Below are 15,816 nucleotides of genomic sequence, written 5' to 3'. Positions count from 1 at the left end.
GAAAACTGTGAATTCACTCACTGAATGTTATTCAACACAATGATCCTGTAGTGAAGACTACATTTGCTTTTCTTTAGCCAGACACTAAACTATGACAAAATCTTAAAAGATAAAAAGCTTAAGCTACATTTTTTCAAGTTATTTACTCTCCCTTCCTTCTCTTAAATTAGTACAGATGATCCATCCTTCTAGTACTCTTTAAAGAAACTAATCCTTCATTTTTCACAATAAACCTTATGTGTTGAGGTGCTGTAGGGAAGTCACATAGAAAGCTAAAAGTCATTAAGAACAAATTTAAGTCCTAATCTGAGATCATTCTGCTATACATAAAAATGATACTTTATCATTGCTTTAAGAACAATATCAATATTTAAAAGCCTATCTTCATTCTTCATATAACAATTTGGATGTGTAAAATTCTAAATATCCAACGACACAATGTTAATGATGTAATTAATCTTCAAAATAACTCACTTTAACATTATTTCCAAATTATTCCTGAGAAACAGATTTGAAACAGCTGTACTAATTCAATACACATTCTTTGTGGGCTTATTTTTGGCAACCAAAGTTTTATAATGTGGTATTTATTTAAACTCAGGACATGATGAGAGTTTTATTGTCTTTGTGAAATGCAGATTTGTTCTTGTACTTTTGTGCCACCTACTCATGGCTCCTCCCTTGCTTTCCCTCTGCTGCCCACCTCTCTCCTTCAACCAGACAAACCTAGACACAACCGTTCTGGTTAATCACCCCATCTCAACTCCAAAGTCTCTTGTGGTGCCTTTAAACTACATCCATCTAGAATATGCCTTAGTTAAACAAATTGTATAAAAAGTTGCTAAAACCCCACCTTTTTCATGGATTCCTTCCTGACTTATTAAAGGCATCATCTTGTATTTCCACTGGTGCTTGTATACATACTACAAACATTTTTAAAATTTAGCAAATGTTCTATTTGGCAGCTGTCTCTGTTTTGGCTTAGGTGTGTCAATGTCACTGCCATCCCTTACAGAGGCTAATTTCCCCAAAGCAGAGAATAATTTATTTAAAACAATCCATTAAAACCCCTTCTATATAGAAGTATTGAGTAAATAATCTCTAAGCACCAAAATATATCTACATAAACATATTATTTTTTCCTAATCTGCACTATATCATGAGTGTTACCTTAAGGAGCAAATGTTAATAGCAGTATAAATAAAATGATATTTCTTGTGAACTAAACTCTACATACAGAAAAGGCAAATTTTTTCTTTGTGTGAAGTATTCAGTTTCAAAAAATGTCAAATCCAGAGTAGGTCATTGTTGGTGACTATCTAGTCATACTATGACTGAGGAAAAAAAAACCCAATTTTTCAAAATTATAGGACCAGTTTGATCATATAAGTTTAATATATTTTTTCTTACAATGCATATTTTTCAAGTTCCTGACAGAAAATTATTCCTCTCCCCCCCACCTCAAGACAGATTAACTGAAAAACTTGACTTTTTCCTTCATCTTAATAAAATAAATTTCAACCTCAGCTCTAGGTCCTATGGTGGTGGGGGACTACTTGAGAACAATGTGCCTGTCAGTCAAAATATCTTACCAGATACATTCTCCTTTGTAGCATTTAATTTTTGTAATAAATAGACCTTATTTCATCACTGCATTTTACTCTTTTGCATAGCTGTATGCAAAGTGATGGTTTTATCTTTGTTTTTTACACCTAAAATAATGTATTTCATTTTCTATCATCAAGATGGCTGAGTCATCAAGACAGAATGTAGAAGTCAGTCAGTGGATGGTTTTCAAAGAATATGGTTTGTAGCAAACAGAAAAGGGAAGAACAGTTAATTGTGGCATGGTTTGAGAAAAGGATATCTTAAAAATTTAGATTTTAGGTATCATCCTATAAGAGTAGAAAGAGCTAAGTCACAGAGACCATAAGAGAGGACCAGCAGAGCAGCGTCTGTTGGTTGACTCTGAAAACAATAATTCATTTTATTTTATCAAGAAAGGGATTCAAGATCACTAGAAAAAATGTCATAAAGGGAGTTGCTCACAGAAAATAACTTTATCTTAGTCATATAGATATTTGAAGGAGTTTCAAAGTTGGAAAAAGTGTGAGAATAAAACTAGAATTATTGGGTGTGACATGGACAAGAAAAATTAATAATGAAGCTAATAATAGGGGCCTGAAGTGTTCAGACACTTTTGCTGTATTTCAGTGGACAAAAAGTAAATGCAAACAACTGCAGGTTACAGAGTATTGTATAGGCCCTTCAAGTGAATAGATAAGAGCTGAGATATGATGTGTTTTAAAGTAATACACTGAGCAAAAATTAGAAACTGTTATTGGCCTACTTTTCTACCTACAGCTTTTCTAATAAAGGCTTTGCTTTTACTCTTAAAAGGCTTACATTTTATAATTTTGTCAAAACTACAAGAGGATTGCATGTAATTTCCTACTGAAAAAAGGGTTGTTTCAAATGTTAAATGAGGAGTCTTTGATTTTTTCAAAAAATATTTTTATAAAATTAATTTTGAAGTTCTATATTTCCAAATAGCCTGATGTACTATAAGATATCTGGAATGTAACTGTTTATTTTACCGACTCATGGGAAGTTCATATATTTACTGGAACTAACATTGACACTGTGTCACAGCAGTATTTTATTGTTAGACGAAAACTCAGTGGGTATTGGATTTTACAAATAGTGGAGTCGGGGGTGAGCAAAAAATTGCAAGTGTTTCCTTATATCTTTAGTAATAATTAATATATAAATTTAATACTTGACTCTCTCAAATATATTTTAATATAAAAGATCAAAATGAACTGCAATGCACAAATGGTCCTTCGTAAATAATTTTGAATACATGATACCGAAGCTTAATCTCATCAGCTCATTTTTTCCCTTCATCTCCTTCTCTGCTGAGTTTCTATACCACTTACATAAATTGTCTGGAAGTATAAACATATAGCTATGCCATTTTTATATGCTTAATGTCTCCTTTTCTGTTTAGTGAGGAGAAAAACACCCTAGAAAGAGCATAACGCATGTACCTTACTAAATAGAGTCATAACTATTTATGATTGTGACTAGCTGAAAGCATATGCTATATGCTTTAAATGTTAAAGATGATGAAACTGTCACATTAGGAGCATGCTTTGAAGAACTCCCACAATGTTGCAGTTGTTCAAGTCTTGTTCATTCTGTGTTACTGCCTTTGTAACGCTATACATTATACAACACCAAAGTTTGGCTATTCCAAAGCTACAGCCTAAATTAGTTGACTTTTGAAAATAACTGCATCTGAAGAAAGGATGAAAAGGTTTTTTTCATGTGTTTAGTTATAAAGTTCATTTGGGGAAAGGGGTAGGGAGGATAAATTAATTAAGGTAGCAGTGTAATTACAAGTTGAGGAAATGTTCATTTCAACCAATATTCTTTAAAATCTTATTTTCTGTTATCTTAAATTTATATGAAGATCATAAAAATTTCAGCAGTAAGCAGTTTGAGACTTAAAATATACAGATAATGATATCAGTTTTTCTCTTCCAGTCTAATGTGTACAAAAATGCGTAGATTCTATCTTGGCTACTTGCTTGATTTTTTTTCAAATAGCTCTAAAATTCATCACCAACAGGTATGAAAATAAGTTACTCAACTTACACATAACAATCATTTAAAATCACAGCTAACAACGTTAGCCCAACTTCAAAGATGCTGCATTTTAGGTTGGAGAAATTTTTAAAGGGCTGGAGAGATTTTTAAAGGACTACTGTACTGGAAATTTAATAACGTGTGTCAGAATATGTGCATCATATGTTCTACTTGCTTCATTGGACCTAAACTGTTGGGAAAGAAGAAACTGCAAGATTATACTGGGAGGGTGGAGGTGAAGAAGATGGAGTATGCATCACTCACTCAAGCATCATGGGAATTTGTGAGAGGTAGTCTCTGAAGGTAATCAGACTTCCGTGGAGCCAAGATAGCTTTCTGTTTAGTATTTCAGTAACAGACTCAAAACAAAGTAACCTTTTAAGCAAATTCAAAGAAAGGGTTTTAATGAAGCATTCTTGCTTCTTGCTTACAGCCTGGCTCTTTCTTCCATGACTGAGAAGACAGATGTTTGTCTCTGACAATCCAAAGGGGTTGGGGGTTGGTGGGAATCTAGGAAAGCGTAATTTCAATAGCAAATACGAAGAGAAGAAACAGAAAAGATGAGCCAGTGCAGGACTTTATCTTAGTCATGGCACCCATGGCACCTTAGCACAATGCACCGCACACAGGGGGGCAGTTGATAATTAATTCTACTTAATTCAATACACTCTCATGTGTACTGTTCTTTGCAGTTACGAAGCACTTTTCACATACTGGAAACGAAAAAACACCTAATTAAATGAAAAATAAAGGGGGCAAGTAAGGGAATAAAAGGAAAGCAAATGCATGAAGAAAAATCCATAAGAATAAGCAAGAGGCCGAAAAGGTCCAGACAAGGAGGAAATAAAATGAGTTTCTCTCAGTCAGTCTTAATCATTTCCAATCACCCAACCTTTCGTTCTTAAGTACGTGGAGCTTAGAAAGTCAGTCTGCTGAGCAAGCCCCCAGAAGGGCTCCCTCGGCTTCACAACGCGCATTTTCGCAAATGATAAGCCTCTGGCCCCTGACTAATCTACCTAGAGTGTGTGCCTAGGAAGAACCAGAAGCAAAGCTCTAACATCTCCCAAGTGTGGCCAGGAATTCTTTATTTCATCCCATCCATCCCTGTAGGCATTCCCCAAATCTTAGGAATCTTGGTGGTTTGGGGGGGGAGGCAGCGGTCCTGGGCGGGGGTTGGCGGGGGGTCTTCTACAAGCCCCTTAACTCAGACAACAGAGGGAGATAGTGAGGCAGGAAAGCCCAGGGACTAAAGAAAAAGCCCACGTTTGCGACTAGGAGGGCGAGTGTCTACAACTGTGGTTGTTAGAAATTGCCAGGGAAAAAAAGGGGCGAGCCTTCAAGATGGAAGAAATGAGGGGGCACTTGAATGCGCATCACCTTACCCCTGGCGTTGAGCACCTAATAAAAAGCCTTGAGGTCCAAAATGTCAATTGGCGTGAAGAGGAGGAGGCAAAGGACTTGGGGGTCGGGAGGGGAGGGGGGCGGGCATTTGCGCAGGAGGGAGCCCACAGATACCAGCGCGGATGCTGTCCCAGGGGAAGGATGTTTTCCTTTCCCCCAAAGTAGCGCATCCGCCGAGCATCCTCAGCCCAAACTGGGGGAGTTCCCCGGGTCCAAACCCGGGCAGCCACGTCCTGACCCCATTATATGGGCTTAAAAGTTGTAGGGAGAGTTGCCGCCGCAAAAGGCACCTGGCAGGAGCGGCCACCGAGGGGGCGTTAGGTTTTCCAGGAACAAAGGGGCCCGGGAAGGAACGAGCAAAGGAGCAGGTCCCGGGGGGCTCCTCCCCGAGCAGAGAGACAAGGGTCGCCACGTCCTCCCGGCCTAGGGGCGCCGTGAGGAGCGAGGAGGAGGCGAGACGTACCGGGATTCCGCGGCCCGCCTTCTAACCGTACCCGGTAGCGCCGGCAACCCCAGCGCTCTCCGCGCCCCTCTCTAGCGGGGGAGCGACCACCGAAGACAATAGGAGGTCGGGATCCCGAGCCCCCGCCGGCCCCGGAGGACCTCCGCCCCCCCGTCCCCCCAGCGCACCACCAGCAGGCAGCAGAAGCCCCGATGGCGGGCTCGGCCGCGGTAGGCGCCCTTCCCTGTCGCGCGCCGGGACCCCGCGCCCAGGACCGCCTCGCCTCGCCCTCCGCACAGCGGGCATTACCTTTCATCCAGTCCACTACTTGACTCGGAGACCATTTGCTCACCGGTTCCATGATCAGAGCCATGGGCGCGGGGTCGCTGCCGCGCGGGGCACAGAGATGAGACACAAAACGAACTCGGCAGCCCGAGTCGCCCTCAGGTGGGGTCCCTCGCCGGCCGCTGCCTCGTTGGGCGGGTGGCGAGAAGACGGCTTTTGTGTGTCGGGTCTCGCGGCTGCAGTGTCTGTTAGCAAACGGCGGACAGCGGCGGCGGGAGCGGCGACGGCGAGAGAACCGCTCCGGGGTCGCGGCTCGGTGCGGACTCTCTGCTCGGTCCCCGCAGTGGCGGGTGCTGCTGTTGCTCCGCCGCTCGGCTCGGCTCTCCGTCCCTCCAGGGCTTCAGTTCATGGCTTGCACTGCCGAGGGTCGAGGCGTTGAGAAAAGGAGCCGCCGCCGCACGCCCGCAACCAACTTGCCCGCTCGCCTCGCGCGCGGGAGTGAAGCCCCGGGCACCACAAGCTGCCCGGCGGAAATGACGAGGGGCCTCCTGCCACCCAAAATATCTCTCCGCAGCCCTCGGGTGCGGGGCGCGCGCGCCACAAGCCCCCCGCCTGCTCGCTGCCGCGCGGTCCCGCCCCCGGGGCCGACGGCAGGCGCGCGAGGCGCGTGCGCGCTCCGGCACGAGGCCCGAGCCCGGGGTCTGCCTGTCAGTCAGGCAGGTGCGAGCCGCTGGCAGCTTCGCGTTCCCGCCGGGCGAGCCGCCCCGGGACAGAGGCGCGCTAGGAGCGCTTGCGCAGCGGCGTCGGCGCAAGGTCCGGCCCCGGGGCAGTCAGTCAGTTGCGGGCGGCTCGGAGGGGGCCTCTCAGCGGACGTGGAGGCTGCGGGACGGGCCGCCCACCGGTTGAACGCTGAATGCTCAGGCGGCTGAGGAGGTACCTGTGGCCCCGCCGCCGGGGGGAGGGGGGCCACCGCCGAGCGCGGGGGTTACAGCGAGAGCGCGGGCTTTCCTCGCTCACGCCCTCCCCGCGGCTTGAGTGGGCTTCCGAGGTGATTCCCGAGCCCCGCGCACGCCTGCTGACACGGGGGCGTGGAGTGCCGCGGACGGGAGCCCGCTCCGCCAGCCAGAAACGCAGCGATGACGAGGCAGCAGGGCCAGTGCTGTCGGACCGCCCCGGTGGTGCCCTGGGCCTGGGAAGTCAGGCGTGCAGCCCGGAACCTGCAGGTGCTGCTCGCGCTGACACCGAGACACGCTCGGCCCCACGTGCCATTTGAAGGGCTCGCTGTCGGGTTTGCGGCCAACCCCTTCAAAGCCGTGAGCGCCCAGTACCTATTTTAGGGGATGTCCCTTTGTTTTCAGATAATCCTGTATGAATACTGAGGGGCTAACGCTGGGATTTAAGATGAGTGACAAATGTTAAACACGATCCTTCAAAACTCATGTTCTTCAAAAATCTTATAAAGGCTACTACGCAACCCTTAGTAAAAGACAGTTGCCTAATGAGGCTTCAGTTTAAATGACAGATAATCCTAGAAAATATAGATGCAAACTCTCTAAACTCTCTACCACCATGAGAGATGGGTGTTTTTTCTTTTTTTTGTCCTTCTTAAATAGACCCATTGAATAAGAGAGAAACTCATTTTATTTCTGTGACCATTTCACTAATGTTGATTGGTTTTGCCATTGATTTGTTTCCTACAGTAACCCATTTTCTCTAGTTCTATTGCGTGAACTGCCACTTTTCTCAACTGGCTTGAGTTGACACCCCCCCCTCCCCCCTTGCCCCCACACACAAAGAACTGAAACCACAGTAGTTAAAATATTTTGAGGTTTTCAGGCTAGTGATACAAGCCAGGTAAAACTTAAGATAGCTCGTCTGTATGCTTGTTTATTTTTCTAATAATCCAAACTTAAAAGTATATGGGAAGAAATTTAGAAGGTTATCTAGACAAGTCTAGCTTCAGAGTATACCGGTATAGCACCTTCCATTCACAATCCAGATCATGGTTGTGATTTACAGTTTTTTCTTGGCTAATCAGGTGTGAAAGGCATTTTGGAGTGCTTATATTCCAATTGAGTCTCAGAATATTGCATCAGTATTTTCTAGAAAAGATGATTTTTAGCATCAGCAATTTATAGAGTCGCTTTATGTTCAGAAAAGGAATGGATACAAATCCGTTGTGAATCATTAGAAGTTACAGTCATAGGGAGATGTGAAAAGTTACTTTATCAAAATAATAACTGCTAATAACAACATATATTGAGCAGTGTGCTACATATGTTACATACATTTTATCCTCAAAACAGCTGTCATTAGCCACATTTTACAGATGAGAAAACCTTGGCTATCACATTCACTTCCTCTTCCCAGAGCTTATTACACACTGTTCAATAAATGTTGAATGAATTAATGAATAAGGCTTAGAGGGCAATTTGTCTGAGGTCATGATGCATGATTGTAATACCAAGTTAAGGTGATTTCAGAATATGAGCTTTTAAGACTAGTAAGATTTATAACAGTATTGTAAAGTTAACAGTACTTTGGAAGGAGAAGGTACATTGAATGTTTACTGAGTATGTCTTGTTTGAAAGTTTAACCACAAAGGAGTCTGACACTCACCATAAGTTTCCTGGTCAGCAACTGTGAGAATGTAGGAAGTGACCAAACTTGGCTGAAATGCCAAACTGCATATTCTAACTGGGCTTGCATGACTAGCAACCGGACTATATATTGCAAGCAAGTTTAGAGTGAGATATTGTTTGCATAATGAATAAAGTATCAATAAAAAAATGTCAAAGATCAGTAGGCAGTAAAATAAAAAAATACACATTTCATGAAAAGATTGGTGCCAAAGAAGATGAAGGAAAAAGATCCCAGGGAGAGAGGATTTTAAGGAAGACCCTACATCAGAATTAAGTTGTACATATTCTTCTATTTATGTTACAGTAAGGAATTTAGTCTAATCACCTGAGATAACTAAAATAATTCTAAGAACTAAGAATGACTGAGCCAAAATGTTGGTGTGGACTATCTTATAGAGTTCACCAAGGCCTTGGGTATTTGTCCTAAGTTCTCCTCCATTAGGTTTCCCCTACAAAACACACACACACACACACACACAATTTGCCTTTAATTTTGACAATATAATAGGCATTAATTACTTCATTTAATTAGTTCAGAGCATAACTGGCTATTCACTCAAATATCCTTAATATAAAGAGAACAAAAAGGAATAAATCATCATTGCCTTCACCCTTTTATTCTTAACTCCAAATGACTCCGCTAAATCTTACCTGCAATTTTCTTTCCACAACCTTTCAAATAAACTAGCTTTTATATTCTGCTTATTGTTCAAAATGTTAATGTCTTGCCCCATGTTTGTAAGTATAATGTCACGTCATTACATACAAACTGTGGCAGCCTAACTTTGCTTTCTCTTAATGTACAACACAATCCCAAAGATTAGGGGTAAAAGGTATGTTGTCATAAAATACACATCAAAACATATAAATGATATGATATCATGCATAGTTTAACAGCCTAGACAGAAAAGCCAAACCGATTCTTTGGAAACAAACTTGGATTCTTTTTGGAAGCAGGCAGAGGGTAAATGCTAAGTTAATTAAATTAATTGGAGAACTAAAACTTGTGAGATGTTTGCAACCATATCCAAAAAAGATCATTTTAAATAATCTTTTAATCCAATTGTTGTAGTTTTGCCTTTTCATTCTTCTCCCTCTAGATTTCAAGAAAAAATTAAAATCTCTTGACCAAGATCTTTTCAGTTGAGATTTTATAGAATATGTATGAGTCTAAAGTACTTGAGTTGTAGAATTTACGAAGGTCCTCTGACTGGAATCTAGGTGATTAATGGTTCTGACTCTTAGGGTTTGAGTCAAATAGGGAAGGAAGCATTCCACTGGAAAGACCTTCAAGCCTTTGTCTCTTTGAGGCCATAGACAGGAGTAAATAATGTGAATGTTTCTTCTAATAGTTACAAGCTGAATATCTCTAACCTCCACATTTTCTAACCTACGTTATTTTATAGAGCCCTTAATTGTCAGTTCCCATTTCTTTTACTAAGAAGCTAGCTCTGAGTCAGACCTTAGACTGCCATGCAAGACATATTTTAATGTTTTAAGCTATTTAACATATAGACAAAATGTCTTATCTTTTACTTTTGAATGATAAGTGAGAAGTGACAACACAGAGAGAACAGGTATGAGGGTAGTCCATGTCCTAAAATACAGGAAAGGATAGGAGCCCTCTATTTTCCACCTTTAACTATAATTTCAAAAGTAGGTGTTCTTTGCTGGCACAAAGTTGTATACCTTGATCAGAAAAATTAGCTAGGCAATTCTGATAAGACTGGTAGCGATAAAACAAAATACAAGTTCTTCTCAAGAACAGTGTACGAAAATTGCTCCAGAGAAGGCCTGGCAAAATTTCTGGAACAATGCTTTCTTTTTCTTTTTTCTTTTTTTTGCAGTGCAATTTCAACTAACTGCTATGAGTAAATTACCAAAGCCTCTGATATAACTACCAGATAACAATCTATCCATGCTTCCAATAGTCAAGGAATCAAGTAGGAAGAGACCTTTAAATGTAAATGGGGCCATAAGTGTGCTGCTCTGGGCCAAACCTCCCTTTAGATTATCAGAGAGAAGCACCCAGAGACTATAATTAAATTAGTAGAATTCTTTCTTTGCTGTTCTGCCTCTAGGGTAAACTGTATTAAATCAAGCCATGTCCTTTGCAGACCAAGATTCACAGCAATCATCTCTGGGTAAAGAGAAAATGGCTTGAGTTTAGGTTATCCCAATAGAGTTTTTTAAGGACTCTTTCCAGATATTCCCTGCTGTACTAATCATAGCACAATAAAAATCCCAGAGTCCACCTAGATTAGGAAACCTAGTTTTGTTTTGTTTTGTTTTGTTTTGTTTTTTAAACACATTAAGCCTTCGCCTATCAGGGAAATTTCTGGTGTACTTTGCAGCCATTAATTAAGAGCATATAAAAGTTTTCAACAAAAAATTTTTGAACATTACCAATATGCTGGCCCAAATTGTATGCTTTGATCAGAAAAATTAGTTTGATTTTGTGAATGCAAAGATAACCCAAGATGCTCATAACCTGTTAAGGGGAGCAGAAACATTCACTGTTAATATAATAGGATAATGTGGTAAGTGCCATGATAGATGTGCCCAGTACTATGTGCAGAGGAGTACCTAACTATTGAGGGGAAGACTATTTGGAGGAGATAATGACTATTGTAGGTCTTAAAGGATGGCAACCAAACAAATACAGAAAAAACCTTGTAAGCAGTTCAGTGTGAACAAAGTTACAGAGTACTGTGTGGAGATACCTAGAAGGCTGAATTTGAAAAGCAAAGTGAAGGTGACAGTAGATAGAATGGGAGGGGTAGATAATAGCCAGATCAGGGGAAAAAACTCAAATTAAAACATGACTTAAAGATAGAGCCATCTAAGAATTTTCAGCAATGAACTGCTCATATTTATATATTTATGTTTTACATTGGCAACCATGGAGAGCATAGATTTGAGAGGGACATTATGGGGAGGGTCGATTTGGAAGATGTGACAATAGACTAGTAAATAGATGTCTTGGGACAGAAATAGAATAGTAGAGGTAGAGATGGAGAGAAGGGGATATATTAAATAAATATTCAGAGCTTGGTGATTGATTAGAAATGAGAGGTTAGGAAAAGAACAATATTGAAAATGATTCCCAGGATTCTAGGTTGGGTGAGTGAATAAATTATCTCTCCCCCCCCCCGAAATAAAATAGAAGCAGCAGATTTGGGAGGCAGAAGTAATCTGAGATATTAGTTCTGTATTGGACATTCTAAACATGAGAGGCCTATGGACAGCCAAGAAGGGATTTGCAGTAGCTAGTTTCTGCATTCACAGATATGAATGGGAAACTCAATTTGAATTGAAGATAAAGATTTGAGAGTCATACTAAAACAAGAATATGAATGAGACAGGGGGAGTGTAAGATGCCCATAGAGGAGGCCCACAAAAGAAAAAGAGAAAATCAGTGAATTATGAGAGGAACCAAGAGAATGCAGTGATATGGTAGCCCTGTGATAAAATAATTTCTGGTAGAAAGGCATGGAAAACTGTGGGAAGCACCAAAATTATGTTGTTCCAATAAGAACTGAGAAGAATCTGATGGTTTTATAAATTTAGATATCTTTCATGCCCTTATTAAGATCTGTGAAAGAACTGGACATCAGAATGGGAGGGGGGGCTTGGTATACAGAGCATTAACTTTTTCATGAGTCAGTTTTTCCTCTGTCCTTCCTCATAGCCCACCTATGTGTATATCTTATTCAGATGGCTCCCCAATGAATGGTAATGATTCTCCAATTTACCACCATTACATGCATTACTCTTTTGGAATAAAGTCTCAGACACTAATGATGATCCCTACTCTAAGGTGATTATGTTTTTGCCGCTTATAGATTGATAGCACCTTTTAAACTAAGCTAGCTTTGAAATCCTTCTCTCCTTGTGAGATTGTAGAACAGCTTTGTCATGGCATTCTGGTGATTTTGTATATCTCTACATAGGTCATGTAGACAAGACTCAACCTCAGTATGACACATGTCTTGGCAGAAAGCCCTATGATCTTCTCTGGAACACGGCAACACAATCTTGTGAGGAGCTATCCCAAATCCATTTCTCATTTGCCATGCTAGTTCCAGTGAGGCATCAGCTTCAGGTATAGCTTCAGACTAAAGAACTGTTCAGCTGTAGTTTAGAGTTTTCTCTTTGATGACAGAGCAACCCACCACTTGTATCATCTATCATTTGGCCCCTCCAGTTTGGTATCATCCTGGGACTAGGGACATGTGAAGCTGAGGGCATGCTGATCTTGCATTGCTGTGTAAATAACTTTTCTAAATCCATTTGGGGTTGTTTTCACCTTACCAGCTGAATTTATGGAAGTGTGATAAGCCAACCTAGCAGCTGTCACCATGTTGCTGCTGAGGTACTACTTGACCACTTGGCACAGATCTGATCTAGGAAGTCCATAAATACTCCCCCAAAGAGTGAGCTCTGTTGAGCCTGTGCCTGAATAAACTAGGCCAGTCCAGCTCTGGCCTAGTAAATTACCAGCAGCAGCAGCAGCAGCAGCACCAGTACAAATTGGAAAAGATTGGATTTTCCCTAATTATTTGGGCTCCCTAAGTTAACCACATAATTAACTCAAAAAAATCTGTATTAATGTTGCAAGATAAAAAAAACCCTGATCTAAATCCTTTCTTCTGAGCTTTTACATTATTTTTTTACAAAACAGATTTTACGGAATTCCTTCATATGTTAGGTTCATTTTTCTCTGAACATTTAGCAGTCTTCCTTGCTAGTGGCAAATGTGAACTGATACAATTGGTGCTAGATAAGTTCAGAGGTCCTCTTTGTAAATTCACAGGTACATCCCTATAGATCATATTTTTTAAATGTAAAAAGTGCTCAAGTAGACGACAAATTATTTAATCTTTTGTTAATAACTGACAGACTACAGATGATTGAAGACGGGGAGTGGGAAAGGAAGATTGCTTTCTTTCTCCATAGATTTTTGTCTTTTTCTCTGAAATGGGTTTCATTTAATTCCAGGAAAATTGGCACATAATGGATGCTCATATCACATGGAACAAATCACTTATTTTCACTGACCAGGAACTGTATCCAGAAAGAGAGAAAGGCATGTAAGTTTGTCACTATTTTTGACATTTTCTTGATTTTGAAAGGAAACTTAGTGATTCTGGTGATCTAAGTACTGAAAATATTTTGGCTTCATTAGTTTTTCTTCAGCACTGTTTCAAAGACTTTGTAGCATAATGCAAAGCTATCATTCATTGATTTTTTAAAAAGAGCATCTACTCTCTATATGCCCTGTGCTAAGCAGTGTTAGAAAAATGAGCAAAACATGGTTGCTGTTTTCCAGTCCCATAAACCAAAGCATACCAATAGATATTTTTGATATAATGTAGCTAGCTAAATGATAGACATGTACAAAGGTATTTTGGGTATATTCCACAATACAGAAATATGAATGTATACCAAAAGAATAAATAAATAAGGATCTTTCTAGATTATAAGATGGCAATGTAATATACAATTGTATATTGGATAATGGGCTAAGCACCATAGGTAAACTAATGAATATAATGGATATGACTCCTGATCCTGTAGAGTTATAACATGGTGGGAAATGTACACTGTACTAGTAAACAAACAATATATATATAAATGCATAAATGCAAATCATAGAAAGTATTGATATGAAATGTACAAGGTGTAGTGATAGAGAATTGTTGGAATGAGGGAGAGAGGAAATTCATTAAGGTGATGAGAGAAGATTTCTCTGAATAGGTGACTTTTAGACACAGTCTTAAGATAGAAGAATACAAGTAGGAGCGGTTTGGGTGGCTCAGTCGGTTGAGCATGTGACTCTTGATTTTGGCTCAGGTCATGATGTCAGGGTCATGAGATCAAGCGCTGCATTGAACTCTGCACTGAGCACACAATCTGCTGGAGATTTTCTCTGTCTCATGGCCCCCACTTGAGCTCTCTCTATTTCTCTCAAGTAAAATACATACATACATACATACATATATACATACATATATTTTTTAAAAAGGAAGAAAAATTCAAGCAGGTAAAGATCAGAAATAGCTTATTCAAGAGAAGGGGAAGTAAAATCATGGGTGAAGTTCTTGTGGCAGTAAAGAGTTGGAGGCGATTGAGGAACAGAAAGGAAATCAGTATGGCTGAAACAGTGAATGGGCAAAGGCATAAGAGGCCAGAGAAATAGGATGGAGTTGGAGAATACAGGATCTTATAAGTCTATGTGGTAACTAGCTTAAAGTGCAGTGAAAAGCCATTAAAATTTGTAAACAGGTCAGTAACATGATCTGATTTATATTTATAAATTAAGGAGAGGGCTTCCTTTTCCAGAAAGATCAAGTAGAGATACCTTTCCTTATTCCTCCCACTAAATTAGACTAAAACCTGTGGACATTATATATAAAACAGACATAAGAAGACTTTGAAAGAAAAAGAACAAAGTAAAGTAGCATGGGAACTCAGACCCAAAGAATGACACGCTGGTGAGTTCTCTGGGTTTTTAATTTTTTGCTCATATAACACAGAGCTGAAGAAGCTGGCACCCTGAAAACATGGAAGGCACAAACAAAAAAGTCCCAAGAAGAGCCTGATCTCTAGCTGAGGATCAGGAAAGGGGCAGCTTAGCAAGGTAGAAAACACTGAAATAATAACTACTCTGCTCCAGCCAAATACCACAGAAAAACTGTGACCCCATCCCCACCTATGCCAGCAAAGGCGAAGTAGGGAGCCAAGACTTTTACTTTGCTAGGCTGTAGCAGGGCATTCCGATATCCTTTCAATGGTGGTGTGAGAGAAAGCCAGGAACTGGGACACTCATCCTTGCCAGGCAGTAATGACCCCCCACCTTTTTCTGTTGTCAGTGGAGCCTGAATTGCTACCTCCACCCAGCAGTAACAGAGTGTCTTCTGGGGTGGTGTCAGAGAAGTCCTTGTAGAGAGTCAAAAGAGTTTGATCACTGTCCAATAATAATGAGAATACCTCCCACTTCATGATGTCAGCAGAGACCAAATAGTGAGCTTAAGTATTGAAATAACTCCTACCCTTCCCAGCCTCATAGGTATTAGTAGAAACCTGTAGGGAAGTTAGAACTCCATCCATGGCCCAGAAGTAATGAGAAGCCTACTCTAAGTTGTCAATCAAGACTGTATAGGGAACTGGATGTTTATTAGCCCTGGCAGAAAGAAGCCAGCACCCTAGCTTCCTCTGCAGGAACAGTGTCATAATTAAAAGAGAAGGTTTATATTATTAGATCCAGAGAGTCATAACATGATACACAAAATGTTCAGATCTCAAATGAAATTCACTTGTCATACCAAGAACCAGGAAGATAACAAATTGACTGAAAAAAAAGATAACAAAAATGTTAGAATTATCTGACAT

The 15,816-nt window shown here is 40.7% G+C and overlaps 1 protein-coding gene and 1 long non-coding RNA gene across 6 annotated transcripts in view; one reads left to right on the top strand and one right to left on the bottom strand.

Annotated features, from left to right (window-relative positions):
* CNKSR2 (connector enhancer of kinase suppressor of Ras 2) overlaps positions 1-5,867 on the bottom strand; it is a 276,753-nt gene extending 270,886 nt beyond the window's left edge. For all 5 annotated transcript variants that reach the window (XM_038587046.1, XM_038587047.1, XM_038587048.1 and 2 more), the window contains exon 1: positions 5,804-5,867. In XM_038587046.1, coding sequence (XP_038442974.1) covers positions 5,804-5,867 — 64 coding nt within the window. The remainder of the gene's footprint in view (positions 1-5,803) is intronic.
* Positions 5,868-6,498: 631 nt separating this feature from the next.
* The window catches only part of LOC119868170, a 75,122-nt gene continuing 65,804 nt past the window's right edge, over positions 6,499-15,816 (top strand). The window contains exons 1-2 of the long non-coding RNA XR_005385918.1: positions 6,499-6,712; positions 13,423-13,514. This is a non-coding gene — a long non-coding RNA (uncharacterized LOC119868170). The remainder of the gene's footprint in view (positions 6,713-13,422; positions 13,515-15,816) is intronic.

This window comes from Canis lupus, chromosome X (genome assembly GCF_011100685.1).
Source record: "Canis lupus familiaris isolate Mischka breed German Shepherd chromosome X, alternate assembly UU_Cfam_GSD_1.0, whole genome shotgun sequence".
Classification (NCBI taxonomy): domain Eukaryota; kingdom Metazoa; phylum Chordata; class Mammalia; order Carnivora; family Canidae; genus Canis; species Canis lupus.
The sequence above is the reverse complement of the archived record's forward strand: the minus strand, read 5'-3'. Positions and strand labels throughout refer to the sequence as shown.